The sequence below is a fragment of the Crocodylus siamensis genome, chromosome 2 (assembly GCF_052110815.1).
Source record: "Crocodylus siamensis isolate JL-2025a chromosome 2, ASM5211081v1, whole genome shotgun sequence".
Lineage (NCBI taxonomy): Eukaryota > Metazoa > Chordata > Crocodylia > Crocodylidae > Crocodylus > Crocodylus siamensis.
The window spans coordinates 236,148,053-236,163,280 of record NC_143396.1 but is presented as its reverse complement, the minus strand read 5'-3'; the positions used below and the strand labels follow the sequence as shown (position 1 = coordinate 236,163,280).

General features: G+C 40.9%; 1 protein-coding gene across 12 annotated transcripts in view; it reads left to right on the top strand.

The window, feature by feature from the left end:
• The window catches only part of RYR3 (ryanodine receptor 3), a 541,049-nt gene that overhangs the window by 331,344 nt on the left and 194,477 nt on the right, over positions 1 to 15,228 (top strand). For all 12 annotated transcript variants that reach the window (XM_090033490.1, XM_090033491.1, XM_090033488.1 and 9 more), the window contains exon 43: positions 6,048 to 6,183. In XM_090033490.1, the coding sequence (XP_089889616.1) occupies positions 6,048 to 6,183 (136 nt within the window). The remainder of the gene's footprint in view (positions 1 to 6,047; positions 6,184 to 15,228) is intronic.

The window sequence follows — 15,228 nt, the reverse complement described above, 5'->3', positions numbered from 1 at the left end:
GGAATTGATGATCTTCAAACACGCATCTTTAAACAAACTCTTGCTATCTTATTCATGTCCAAATAATTAATAATCTGATTTTCCTTTTTTTTTTTTTAATAAATCAAAGTATAGTAGGGCAGCTTCTGTAATTCCTTCAGTAGTCTCTGCATGACTTTCAAATGTCACAAGATCATGTGACTATATTTATTGTACATAGAATGCAAAGTTAAAACAAAAAAATAAGTAATGCTTGTAGCTAGAGATACTGGGGCTTTAACCCAGGGCGGGCAAAATATGACCCACTGGGCAATTTCATCCAGCCCATGGGTGGCTGCCAACCAACTAATCATATCTGGCCCAGCCTGCGGCTGCCCCTGCTACACTTCACATGGGGCCAACCCCCTCCCACTTCCCCTAGGGCAGCTCAGTGCACTTCCACCCATGTGCACAGGAGGGCCTCAGCCCCAGCCCCAACCAGCATGCAGCTTCCAGGCAAGGCTGGTGCTGCCAGTGCTGCAGCCATCTGGGGAACTGCTCAGCTCCCCTGACCTCCAGTAGCTCCTCTTTCTGTCCCTGCTGCTTAACTCTGGGCAGCAAGTAGGGAGGCTGGGGGGGGGGTAAGCTGCAGCTGGGTGGGAGTTAAAAACCTGGACCATGGGCCCAGGCCATTGGCTCCATCACACAAGGCTCCCTGCAGCTCAGATGCAGCTCCCAGGATTCATGCGCCACTGGGGGGAGGCCCTGTGCAATGGAGCCAATGGCCTTCCCTGCTGCCACATTCAGCTCCCAGGACTCTACTGGAAGTGGTGGGGAGCCCTGCACAATGGAGTCAGGCCAGCTCCTCTACCTGCTCCCCTGCAGATTTCCAGAAACTGCACATAGTGGCAGGAAGCAGGACCAGGCTGCTGACTCCATCGCTGGGTCCTGGGAGCTGCATGTGAGATGCTCAGAACCCCCTGCAATGAAGCCAGCAGCTTGGCCCCGCTTCCTGCTGCCACATGCAGTTCCCAGAACAACATGCTGCCGGTGTACTCAGCCTGCATGGGCTCCCACACCACCCTCCCTCACCTCCCCCCATCCCACTATGTTATAGTAGATGTTTGATTTTTAGTGCGTGATTTGTTTTTTTCCCCAGTTCTAAGATGGCAACCACCCCCACAAAAGTAGTACTTCCAGAGGAAGGGGAGGGACTTCCAGTGGCAAAGGTCAGGGGTTAGGGCAGGACTTTCAGTCTCAACATGGTGATCAGGTGCTGGGCACCTATGAAAGGGCACCCTTGCAGTCCTCAACAGCCCACTAAAATCCATTAAGCAGACTTCCAGCTGAAATAATTGCCCAGCCCTGCTTTAACCCCTGGAGTACACAGCCTTTAAAGAGCTTGCAGTCGATGCCAAGCTTTGCTGATTCTACTGCGGACAGTAAATATCTGTGAAACCCACTGGCAAAGTGTGTGTGTATTTTTCCATATACTGTGGAAAAACATAGACGTAACAGCGTACTACTTCTATGAGCTATTCTACTAGCTCAAGTTGTAAAAAATCTGCACTATAGTTCCAAAACTTCAAACCTCACTGATGACCCACATCAAGGTCAATATGAACCATCCATGTGTAGGAATTTTTCAATTTGCCTTTTTTTTTTTAAGTTTTAAATTGCCCATAGAAAACCTATTAAAATAATTTTAACGTTTCAAACTCAGGAACTCAAGTGAGGAAATGCCAAATTGACGGAACAAGGTTTAAGAAGTCTATAAGACTTAATTTGTTGCAAAAGTTGAAAGATGTGCAGTGAGAGAGGGAAGGACTACAGGAAAAGAAAGGATGGTCTTTTAAAAAGGCAACTGAATTCTGCCCTGGGAAATTGGATTCTACTACTGTCCCTGCCACTGTTTGCAGATGTTAAAAAAAAAAAAAGTGCTTTACTGAAAGAAGCAGGATGTTATGATGACCTAGCTCCTTAGTATCTGCATAGATTAGGCACTTCACTGTGGCTGTTTAGCACTTTTATCTAAAGGTTATTCAATCAGATATTATATAAAAGCACCACAAAAGCGCCACTAAAGCACCTGATCTACACAGATGTTGAGCGAGTCGGATCCAATTAATGCAGTGCCACTTCTGGGCAGGTGCTGGGCTCAGCACGGGAGTGTGCAAAGTTTGAAGTTCCATTTTGTTTTGTTTTTTGACATCTGCAAGCAGTTCCTAAGTAATACTGAGAAATCAATTACTGTCATACTCAAAAATGAAAACTGGTTTAACTGCTCACCTCATTTTCTGGTTGCCAACTTAAGACCCCTGAGACCGTTATTGCAGAACTGCTTAATATTCATAACTGTAACAGAAATAAATTGGGGCTGTGTTTGAACATAGAAAGTGCTATAAAATAATATACTATATATAAAATAATATAATATAAATTAGCATTCTGAAATATTGGTTCTTTTTGTGTCTCAAACTGAATGATAAAAAGTGCTATATTATACCAGTTTATAAATCAACCTTCAAATTTAGCCACTAGTATCAGTCTTGATTTATACACAAGGTTGATCTGTAATCTAAACATAATTGTGCAACTATGCAGAGTAGAATCATTTGCTCTGTAACATTGTAGCACCTGCAGGTACCATGAAGGGTCATTACTCTGTCATGGTAGTGGTGAGCTCTTCCTGCAGTTCCTAGGAATCTTCCAGGGCTACTCACCAGGTGTGGAAGGTATGCATGTTAGGAGCTCAGAAGCCCTAGAAGCTTGGTGTCAAGTTAAGACTTGCAGAGATCTGGAAAGCCTCCAATCTCCAGCTCTGGAGCCCCAGATCCTGGAAACCACCCATCATGTGAACTGGCATAATTCTGTTGGAGTCCTGCCAGTTTTATTGGAAGATGTTCAAAACCAACAGTGAAACCATTTGGATTCAACTTATTAGCCTTTTCCCAAAAAACCCAAAATCCTGTGAAACTACATCTTTATAATCAGTAGCCCTCAAAAATATTATGAAAATTTATATTTTGAACTCCTAAAATCAGGAATGTTTTGCTCGACATGTCTGTATCAGTTCTATTATATCTATGAAGTTTGACTCCAGAAATTCAAATCTGGCTTTTTAATAAGGACTTGTCTTTGTTTATACTTGTAATAGTTTTAATCTAACTAAAAATATATGTCTTGACAGCTAGGTACGGACACTCAAAAAGCCTGAGGCAGAAACAAACTAAATTTATGTGGTTTTCTATAAGCAGCATAGTTTAGATTAGTAACAAACCGAACATACGTTCACTTTTTGGTGGGGAGGGCAAATCTTAGACTGGGTCCTGCCATTTTTAAAGTAGTCTATGTGTATGCCAAACTGCTGTTATAGGTATAGACTGGTTTCCAATCACTTATACCAGTAAAAGTGTAATGTCTGTACCTAGCAAACATTTTTAGGCAGAAGAAAATTCTTAGCTTTGGGCTAAGTTAACATCAGTAACAGAGGACGCTTTTTTATTTTAGTATTTTTAGTGCTTCTTCATGATTTGGGCCTTTTTCTTGGTTATTCAAGTCTCCTTTTGGGATTTGAGAAAAAACTGCAGTTTAAGGTCTCTATTTATAGCTATCCCCTTACTCAGAGAAAAAGCTGCCTAACTTAAAATTGAGTTTGAAAATGTGATTATTAATTTATAATCAGAAAAGCATTGGCTTTTACAGTTTTGGCTTAATTCCTCTGTGACTCAGCATTCAATCTATATAGTATGGGCAGTACTGCTTTCTGTTGCAGAGGTGTTTTGAAGATAGTTTCATTAAAGTTTGTGAAGTGCTTAGATAGTATAGAAAAAACCACAAGAAATAAATGATTTTCTTTCCAATGCAGGTTTGGAAAGTATATGGTAAATAGGCAATGCACAGAATCATGAAGATAAGATAAAAAAGAAATATGGAATAGCTATTCATTCAGTGAGCACTGTCTGCCCTGTTCACTGAATGTAGTAGGCCTATTTGTTGCCTTCGAGTATGTGGGCCCATGCCTACTACATCACTAAGAGCTGCCACTTAGTGGGATGGTGAAAGAAGAAGAGCAACAAATGATTTTAGGGAACAAAAAATGACAAAAGGGACATGCAAGTGGACTAAAATTTCAAAAGGAGTGTACCACTGGGAGACACGGAGCAGAGTACCCCAGATAGCACCCACCGACTCAAAGGTGGCCAGAGAGCCAGTGGCTGCTGCCCAATGGTGCTCCGCTCAGAGACAGGAATGGATGAGACCCAGGAAAATGGCTCTGCAGTCCCTGGGGACCTTCCCAGCCAGAGCCTCCTTCCTGGTAAAATAGTCAGCCAGGACCAGGAGGAGGCTGACCAGGAGGTCCTGGGGTGTGATGGGGCCATGGATGGTGCAAAAATAAATAAGTGAAGAGAAAAGTGCAGCCAAAACCTCAACAGGAGGTTCTGGAGGAGGAGGAGGTGCAGGGGCTACAACCAGGCACACTGGAGGAACACATGTGTGAGGGTCTCCCTCTGCCCAGAGAATGGGCACATGTCATGGAATGAGGTAGGAGTGCTACAGAACAAATATAGCATGTAATTGAAGTCTCTATGTTGCAGGTAACATTAATTTCTGGCATTGTCAGTCACTGAACAGCCTTTGCAGCCTTAATTTTCTTTTAAAATAGCTTTTGTGTGTGCATATACATAATATAAAATGGTTAAAATGGTTACCCCATGGCTTAATGGTGTGACCAACAGTGGCATAAAATGCTCAAAATTACCATGTTCCTTTGTGAATATTATTTATTTAATCTTTCCCTGCCTTTCTTATAAACTCCTTTCTATTCTGTATTTTGCCAGTATAATACACATTGGTACTTAATGGGCAAGATTTAATAGGTGGGATTAGAAGTAGAATGGACTATATAATCATAATGATGCTCTCTTTCCTTAAAAAAAGTTGTTTTTTGTGTTAATATCTGCTACTTATTTTACACACATCCAAAAAAGTGAGATTCTGGAGGGGGATATTCCTGTTCCATCGAGAACCAGCTATTCCAAAACAACAGCTCCCTTGGATCAGAACAATGACCACTATGCTTTCCTGGAAAAATGAATATATTTAGGGCTTCCATAGTTCCCCAGCCATGGTTTGTGCCTATAACAAACACTGGAGAGAATTAAGTAGATGATGCCCTATATTATGGATGCATAGTAGTTTGCTTATATTTCTTTTATAGGTTAACAAAATGAGTAATATGCTCATTAGCAATTTCAAAATATATTTAAGAACTGCACTAGAAATACTCTTAAATAAAGAAATGGATCTCTTCTTGGAATATTAGACTCACTAGGGATTAAATAACCGTATATTCTACGTAAGGATACTTTTCTATGCATTGTTTTAGGAATTCACCTCTAGACTTCTAAATTAAATTTGAGTACATCTCTTTTTAAAGCTATAAAAAGAGCTTTATAAATATTCTGAATAAATAAGCTGAATAAATATTCAGTCTCTTTTTAATAAATATTGTAGCAGACATAGTAGGAATCCTAATTTGATTCTTGCTAGAACTTAGGACTGTTATTTGTTGAAAGTATTTACATGTCTGCATAATTTAATTACTTGTATTTCCATTTTGTTTTGTCTTTTGGCTTCATTTTCACAATTTGTGAAACAGAACTGACATTTTGCCCCTATTGATGTCAGTGGCAAAAGCTTTGATAGGCTCAGTTGTTTACCCAGAATACTTAAAAATTGTTTCCCACTGTGTAATGCTGGACATGTAATAAAGAGCAAGAACCATAATTTTCAGTTGTTAAATTTGTACTCTCTAATTTAATTGCTTTAACAGCTTTATATTCTTTTAACTTGAAATCTGAAAAAAACCTCAAGCACTGTATTTTGTTTTATAGATGTTTTCCTCATAGGAGTGGGTCATCTTAATCATAAAAAGACTATAGATTTTTTCACTGGCAGGGGATCTAAAATCTATAACATGAAACTGATACCCTCTTTACCTTAAGTGAACCTTAAGTGAAACAACATTATTTTTCAGAGGCAGATAGAAATACATATTTCTAACTTTTAATTTTTTTTCTTGCCAGGTTGTCACCTATTTGGCAGGTTGTGGCCTTCAGAGCTGCCCAGTGCTGCTAGCCAAAGGATACCCGGATATTGGCTGGAATCCAATAGAGGGAGAACGTTATCTATCATTTTTAAGATTTGCAGTCTTTGTAAACAGTAAGTCTTAAATTTTTTGATGTCCTGATTTTTGCCAGAGACTTTCTTACATGTTTTAAGAAAACCTCTTTTCAAACACGTCAGTATCAATAAAACTAGATTAATGAAATAATGGGTTAAGATACTATCCCCCATACAAGTGCAGGATTACTGGTATGTTTTTTCCTTGACATACTTCATATTTATTGCCATCATCAAATCAAATAATCAAATATGAAGGTTTTTGAAAGAACAGCTATTTGGCAGAGGGAAAATAATTTTTAATCATGTATTGGGAAGCAATTCCTCAATGAAAATATAAGTACTCTAATATTATACATCATGATTTTGTAGTGTGTTTGTTTTTAATTTTAGGTCAGTAAACATACTTGAGAAAATGTTTATTTTAACCTCTAGTGCCTCCCACACAAAAAAAGATGGGCTAGTTCACTTATAAGCACAACAGTGAATCAGCATGCCAGTTGTCCAAGTTCTGGTCCAATTTTCCTTGGTCTTTTAAAACTAAAATCTTCAGTTTATGTTGAGACCCTGTTTTGCCTCTTGAGGCACCTCTAAATGTTCAGGTAAAAGTATGATGGGCTGTAATGCACAATCTACACAATTGCACCTTTTGCCATGCCATGCCACACCTGCATGGTAAGAGGCATGATTGGGGGATCCAGCATCACTTCCTATCATGCCTTATTGCCAGTGTAGGCAGTCATAATCCTGGGCTCCCCTTGCATCAGCTTCCATTGTGCAGATGGTACACTCATCATCTTATGGGGCTCCCATCTATGGCAGCACCCCATGAGGAGGGAAGTCCATGGGGTGCTAATGAGACTCCCTTCTGTGGTAGTGCCCCATGGGCTGTCCCCCTTCCCCACCATGGGGCGCTGCCACAGATGGTAGTTTCATCAGCTGATGGGACTCTAATCCATAGCAGTCTGTGGAGTGATGCTGCTGCTGGGGGTTCTGTCAGCTGTGGGGCCCTCAGCTGGTGCAGCACATAGTGCACCCCCATGGCTTGGAGCTCCCAACTGTGGGGGTCTAGCTATGCTCCATTTGCAAATTAAAGCTGAATAGAAGCAGCTGTAAAGTTAGTACGTATTTTCCAGTTCTAACTTTATAGTTGGATGGATCTTTTTATGGTTTCATAATTAATTTGTACAGGTAGCCAGTCTGTATTAATTGCACAGTTAACCTGACAATTGTGTGATACATGTAATGCATAGAGGGGGCCCTAGGCCACACACACATCATAGGAGGCACGCTTGTGGTATCATTGATGAGACCCAAATCATTCCCTAATAAAACAGCAGGCGGAGTCCAGGATTATGAACCCAGGCTCCCCTTGCAACAGCAGGTAGCAAACCAGGTACCCAGTGCTCCTGTGGGGAAGCTCCAATTCATCTACCGCACACTCCAGTGCTGGCTGGAGAACCCCTAGAATGAGCTCCCTCTGCTCCCTTTCTTTCCCCCCTCCCATTCTGAAAACAGCAGGGTTGGCAGGGAGCTGGCAGGTAGAAGAGACTACTTCTAGGAGAAAACAGTTGTAGGCTGCAGCCAGGGCTAGATTCCCCTCCCCCTGGAACTATCAGTGAACTTCTGTTTGGTCCGTGGGATTGTTGTAACTCAGAGCACTTCTTGCAAGGTGTTCTCAGGTGCAGTATGGAGCTGCACTTCTGTCTGCACCCAAAAAGCCTAGCTCTGGCCCAGTGAGACTGGGTTCTGCCCTGAGAGGATAGGAACCTTGAACATTTACTCTCTGCTCTTAGTATTATTTATTTATTTTGAATTAAACAGCCCCCTGAATCTTTCACCCTTGACTGTTCATTTTTAAGTCTTAGGGTGAATGATGCTGTCAGCCCTGCCCAAGTCCATGGGCCTTGTGATGTATGTAATGTGTAGAGGGGACCTTTATTCTGTTCAAGAAGGGAGCAGAGGGAGCTCAGGTACTCTCCTGAGAAATTGGAAGTGTGGGGCCCACACTTTATAGACAGGCTTTTGGACAAAAATTGGGCAACACCTAGCTCTGTATTATGAAGCAGCTTCCTAGCACTTCCTCTTTTTATCTAATTGCTGTGATCCTGGGGGTGATCTCAGAGTTTCAAGTCCCAGCACTCTGACTATACGTCTTCAGGTAGAGATTAGATCTTGTTCCAAAAAGACTTATCTCCTGGACAGAATCCCAGTCTAACCGGTAACGTGACCACAGTGCCATACCTAGACTCCTGGAGTTCCCAGGCAAACTTTTAATATTGGGCCCCGCTTCATCAGAGGTAATGACAATAATAATTGGACAACAGAAAAAAAATCACCAACAGCTTCAATCATTGAATTCAGGGAAATAAAGACACAGTATTAGGTATATGTATATGTGCAATATTAAAACATTTTTTGCAATTGTAATTTTTTTTGGATTTTTCAGGCCCCCTTTCTGTCCCAGCCCCAGGCAGTCATCTGGGTCTGCCTGACAAGGCCTTACTTAGCTGGAGAAAGGCCCTTCTAGCTTTCCAAAATCATCCCAGAGCTGCAAAAAAAAAAAAAAGAATGAGGTATGCCATCTCTGTGGCATGCCTCTAGTTGTTGGCTGCCCTGAAATCATTCTTACCACAAGACAATCAGTGGGGTATAAAACAGAAATAAAATTCATTACATGAGATAGACCACATAAGAAAAAGAAACTGTTAGGTTTGGAGTGAAATATGAAATAATAAAAGAAGAAAAATCTCACCTAGATCTCTGTTAGGACTGTGCTAAGCTTCGGTCCCTGATTCAATTCAGGACAGATTCGGCCCAATTCAGTGGCTGAATCTCTGAATCCAAATAAAATCAGAGGACCCTTTAACCTCTCCAAATTGAGTGAGAACCCTCTGAATCAATTCAGAGAGATTTGGAAAGGTTCAGCGATTCAGACATAGAGACAGACGGCTTTAAATGTTTTTTCTACATATCTCTAGGTAGCAGGGGATCATGAATGCTATGGTGCTGGGGCTCATAGAGTGTGCCACAAAAGTGTGGGGGACTTCCTGGTGTGCTTGGCAGCAGACCCAGAAGTGGACAAAAAGCACTTCCAGTCCACTATGGGTCTGCCGGTGGGGAACCCCCTCACCCCCAAGCTCAGCAACTGATGCCTCCTGGGTGTGGGGTGACACCTGGGGCCCTCACAGCCAATCATTGAGCCAGGGAGGCATGGGGGGCCCCCAGCATGCTCCCCAGCAGACCCGGAAGTAGACCAGAAGTATTTCTGGTCCACTTCTGGGTTTGCCATTGAGCGCACATGGAGGGCCCCCCTGCACTCCTGTGCAATGCTCCACCCGCCCCAGCATCACAGTGTTCACGAGCCATACCTGCTACCTCAAGGTATGTAGAAAAAACTTTTAAAGCTGTGTCGGTGTCTGAATCGCTGATTCTCTGAATCTTCAGATTTGGATTCAGCCAGATCGAATCAGGGACAGTGGTCTGAATCAACAAATCAAATCACTGTCCCTGATTTGGGCTGAATCCAAATCAAATAGGGCCTGCTTCGCACCCCCTACTCTCTATTATGAAACAGCTTCTCCATGAGTTCTGTTAGTGTTTATAATAGTTAATACTCCTGCCTGTTCCTCCCAGGTTGTCACCAGCTTTCTCTGCTGGCGACTACAATCTTCTCTTAAAGGCCAGCATTCCTAGGCAGCTCTTTTCCCTGAAAGTCTTCCCTTATCATGATTTCCTCATCTGTTCAAGAAGGACAGATATATTTACAATCTTTTCACGCGATTTCCTTTCCAGATACACATCTGACTGAGAAATGAGGTGTCTTTCCTAATCATGCTTAGATTCAAGGAAGATAGCAATATACTTGTCCTTACCAACAGTTTCTCTTTCCAGACAGATAAACCTCTAATCATATTTCTCTCAACTATTCTTTATTCTGTTCAAGAAGGACAGAGATATCAATCTCTGCATATTATTTCCTCTTCACTTTGGACCAGTCAAGTGAACCTGGGTATCTCCATTAGTATGTATCTGAGGCATTTTCCGTTTGAAATGCATTCAGTCATTGTTTGCTATGCTCTCTATTCCATGTAAACACTTAAGAGTCTTGCCTCTTCCCTGATAGAGATGCATGCCAAAGCCTTTCTGGTTTACAAATAGCCATTGTCTAGTGAGAATCGTTCCTGACACCTGATTCAGGTATAGACCCACTGACAATCTTTTTAAGACAGATCACAAAAGTATAAAAATATATTCATATTAAGTGCCATCATTTGTACAAACACAGAAGCATGGTAAAAATAAGCATAGCTTAACATTGGTATGTTAATAGATACCAAAGATGATGAGAATAAAATTGACTTGGGGAACTTTGTGTATGCTAACTAGTGCCGCCCCGCCCTCCCCCCCAGTATTAATCTTTGCATATGGATGTGCATGATGATCCATGGCTGAAGAGAATGTTATTCTCTGTCAGACTGTCTGGTTTAGGTAGATATATCCCATTTGAGGAACTGGATCCTATTAGGATGCCTCCTCTCTTAGCTATAAGGATTGATCTGGATGTTTCTATGAGGTAGTTCTCTAAGGCTGGGCTACCTCTTGATTTGCCATTGGGATTGCTGTATGCCTTCCTGGGTGCCTCCCTGCACAGAAAGGATTGTTCATCTAAGCTAGACACTTACTTTCCTTGCCCCCAAAATCTTTATGTGTCTAGAAGATGCAGTGGGGCCATCTTTGGTGTGTGAGTTCGTGCCCAATTATATAAGGACTGAATTAAGCACAGGCTCAGACCTGGATGTTCAATTTAAAACTTCTATTGTTTCACAAAGTCATAAACTAAGGAGGTCTGTTGGTTCACGAGGTTCCCAAATCAAGCCCTTGCTTTCTAACCCGAAGGCTAAGTGCAGCTGCCTGACTTAGTAGTCTCAGAACTGGTCAACAGCTCATTTAAAAGGAGTCCCTTATCTTTTTTTAGACAAAAGATACAAAACTGTCCCCACTCTGCTCTGAGTGAGGCATCTAACATAACTTCACTATTATATACGATAACACATATACATATGCACTTCTAATTCTTACTTCTACTGGTTACTAGTTAACTCATCTATATTATAATATAAGGTGACACACTCTTTATTATAATTTTTACGCTTCTTATGTTAAATCTTAATGACGTAACTACAACATGTACCAGACTTTGCTTGCATAATATAGAGTTATTTTTTATCATTGCGGTTTAGCTGTGTGGTTTCCTGTTTTCACAACAGAAGCTGCTTGCTTGCAATTTTTATCAGACTGTCAGAATTTTATCCAAGGGTCAGAAGGTGATCACCAGAATGTCAATCGCTGACTCCTCAACCTTCTTGAAGGATTCTGGGAGTTTTAGTGCGTTGTTAATTATGCTAGGCCTTGCTTAACATAAGCACTATCTCACACTTGGTGTTTGCTGATTATTGCAATTCCTGCCAGTTTCAACCTAAAAGTCCAATCTTGAAGTTCCTATTCTGTCTTAACTTAACTTTCCCAGATGGAACTGACAAAAATAGCCATAGTTATCATTGGGAGCTTTGCCCAACTAAAGCCTTTAAGATTGAACCCCAGATGTTTAGAGTATCATGTATGTGTTTTCTCATTATTGAACTTTTCATTTTAAATGTAAAGATAAAAAGGACAGATGGCAGAATTGTGCCCCCTAATTAACCTTGTCTGCCAGCCTGTGTATATGTAATCATATAGTGTGTGTGTATTTAACTATGACAAATATTTAATATATGGTATAATAATAATGCCTAAAATATAATTTATTTAATATAATAATACATCTAAAATAATAGTGTATTTGATATAATGTGCATTTGTTGTAGTTGTAACAAAATATGAAAAAATAACATTGTGCCTAAACAAAAATATCCTTAAAATTCATAAGAAGGTACAAAAACTAACTATAATATTACAAGAAAAATTCAAACCAATTAAACAGACATTGTATAATACCTATAAAAGACCTCTAATTTTTTTAAGCATTGAGTCAAAACAAATTTACTGTCTCCTTACAAGGATTTTCTGTTATTAAGTGTTGAAGAAATAATTCTCTAGGTTTTTAGCTTTTTTCTAATTAAGCAAACACTTAATCAAGGATATTTTCCCCAGGATTTTTCCACTTTAGGCCGATGATCGTAACATAAAAATAAGAATCATCATCAACATAAGAATCATAGCATAGTGGTTTTCAAAGAAGTATACCTCTCTAGAGCCAAGAAATCATATAACTTAAAAGTATATTGCAAATACTATACAGAGATCCGAAACTACATGTCTCACATTTTGTTTGAAAACTAAATTTTAATGCTATGTTTTAATTTAGATCTGTAACTGCAAAACAGAGGAAAGATTTGTTCTCTGTTGCATATTTTTCCATTCCTAATTATTAAAAGTGTCTACTTTTTTTCAAGTGTATCAAACAGCATCCCTTCATCACATTGAAATAGTTTCATAGCCAACATCTGTTTACCATGTTTTTATTGTTATAGCCTCTCACTATATTACCTTTTGTGGCAATGTCTTTTTTTTTTCTTACTATGGATGTTTTGTCCTTGATGTTACTTGAAGTGGTCATCATAAATATGATGCGCTAGAGCTGGAATGTAAGGAAGGACTTCTGGATTGTGAATATACCTTTGCTACTTCCCTGGCTCACTGTGTGGCCTGATCCTCATAACCGCTCAACTCCCATGTGTTCCAAGTATCCTCTCTGGAAAAAATGGGATAATATCTATAAAGTAAAACTTATTTAACTAACAGCAGTTATGAAACTTAAGTAACACTCAAAATTTAACCGTGAGCAAAGGAAAAAGGAAATATGTTGTCCACAAATTGTCCACAGTGAGGGTTGCTCTATTTTAACATTTATATAATATACATGGGCAGATCTAGGATTTTGGAAGGTGGGGGGAAAACAGGGGAGCAGATGGTTTGGTACATCATTTTTCCCCAGTTAAAAAGAAAACAGAACTTTAACTAATATGTGAGAGCCCAATAACTATATTATTCAGTTTAAAGTAAAAATTACTTTATTAGAATGTGCATTGATTTGCTATATTGTACATTAAGTATAAAACACAACAGACTGGGCAAATAATAAGAGATGTACATTCATTTCTAATTACTTAATTATTTGGGTTCTTAAAACAGAATCAAACTTTCTTGAGCATCTTGACAGTGTGTTTAATTGTCACTTCACTAAAAGAGATTTTCACATCTGAGTCCATGTTAAACATGGCCAGTCCATTGAGATGCTTTTCACTTATTGTTGAAGAAAGCTAAGTTTTAAGTCTCTGGGAAGGATTTTCTGTAATATTATTTATCCATATAGTTGGGAGAGCTGTTGGACCAGATAACTTGAGAAAGGGCACCGACTGCCCGAACGTTTGTCCAACAGCTCTTCTCAGCTATACAGTTGGTCCAATAAAAGATATCACAAAATATCCTTGCCTCAAAATCAGAGAATAACACCATGACTAAGGAAACATGACCTGAGGGAACAAGTGCATCCTCTACTGCCACAACTGCTTCTTCAGAGACCTGCACACCAATGTTCCAGAGCCACCTAACCCCGTGACTCCTTCCACTAGCCTTGGGAGCATGCAAAAAGCAGGGGGACAAGCCAAACTGAAAAGTCTGCACACAGTAGAGCATGCTACCCAGTGCAGGGGCTGCCAGAGGGTGGAAGGGGGCAGCCATTGGTGCCTGGGGAAGAGCAAACAACACGCTGGCCTCCTTCCACCCTCTGGCAGCCCCTTCTCCAGCTGCTTTGAGCAGCATGCTCTGCTGTGGCTGCACAAGCAGAAGATGTAAAGTTTCTTGCTTCTTGCACATTACCAGGACTGGTGGAAGGAGCTGCAGGCATAGGTGGCTCTGGACCCCAGTATACAAGTCCCCCATGGAGCAGTTGTAGTGCTATACACTGTGTTTGCTCCTTCAAGTACAGACTAGGTACTGAGAGGGGGGCTCCCTCCCCCTCCCCAAGGGTAAAGGGTCAATCCTCTATCCCTTTAAATCTCTCCATCTGTTCCTTTTCCCAATTTCCCTTTAACCAGGTCCCTTGTCTTCCCCCAGCCCAGTCTAACATTGTGCTAGGCAATCAGGCTCCCTCAGTGAAGCTGCTGATCAGGGGCAGAAATCAAAGGGGTAGGGAAGATGCATCCATGCCATTACTCCCCCTTTAGTCCCACCCTGCATAATACGTATATATATATATACACACACACATATTTCACGTGCATGGACATTTGTTTGTATATGTATATTTTTTTTCTTGATACTGATTTTTTTAAATTTAAAATACTTTTTGGCAGTAGTTTTGAAAAAAATCAATAAAAGTCAGTATCTGTTTGCTGCCTTCAGATACCTGTATAGCTATGTTTACCACCATGTTTTCATTCTACCGGCAAGATTTATAGGTGTTAGGGGCTGGAAGGGACCTCACAAGATCAATAGGTCCAACCCCCCTGCTCTTAGGCAGGAAAGACTGCTGGGGTCAGATGACGCCAGCAAGGAGAGCATCCAGATGTTTTTTCAAGATTGCCAGAGCAGGTGCTTGTACCACCTCTTTGGGAAGTCTGTTCCAGACCCTGGACACTTGAACTATAAAGAAGGTTTTCTTTATGTCCAATCTAAAGTGATCCTCTAGCAATTTGTGTCCATTATTCTTTGTCTTCCTCTGGGGTGCCTTGGTGAACAAATGCTCCCCCAGGCCTTGACTTGTACCTTTTATATACTTTTAGGCTGCCACCAAGTCCCCTCTAAGTTTTCTCTTCTCCAGGCTGAACAGTCCCATGTCTCAGCATCTCCTCATATGACCTGCTCTCCAGACCTCTAATCATATATGAAGCCCTTCTCTGCACTCCTCTCAAGCTTCTCCACATCCTTCTTGAAGTGTGGCACCCAGAACTGGACTCGGTAGTCCAGCTGCAGCCTCACCAAAGCCGAGTAGAGAGGGAGCATGACATCCTTATCCTTGCTTGAGATGCATTGTTAGATGCATGCCTGTATCTTATTTGCCAGCTATGGCATTACATTGGT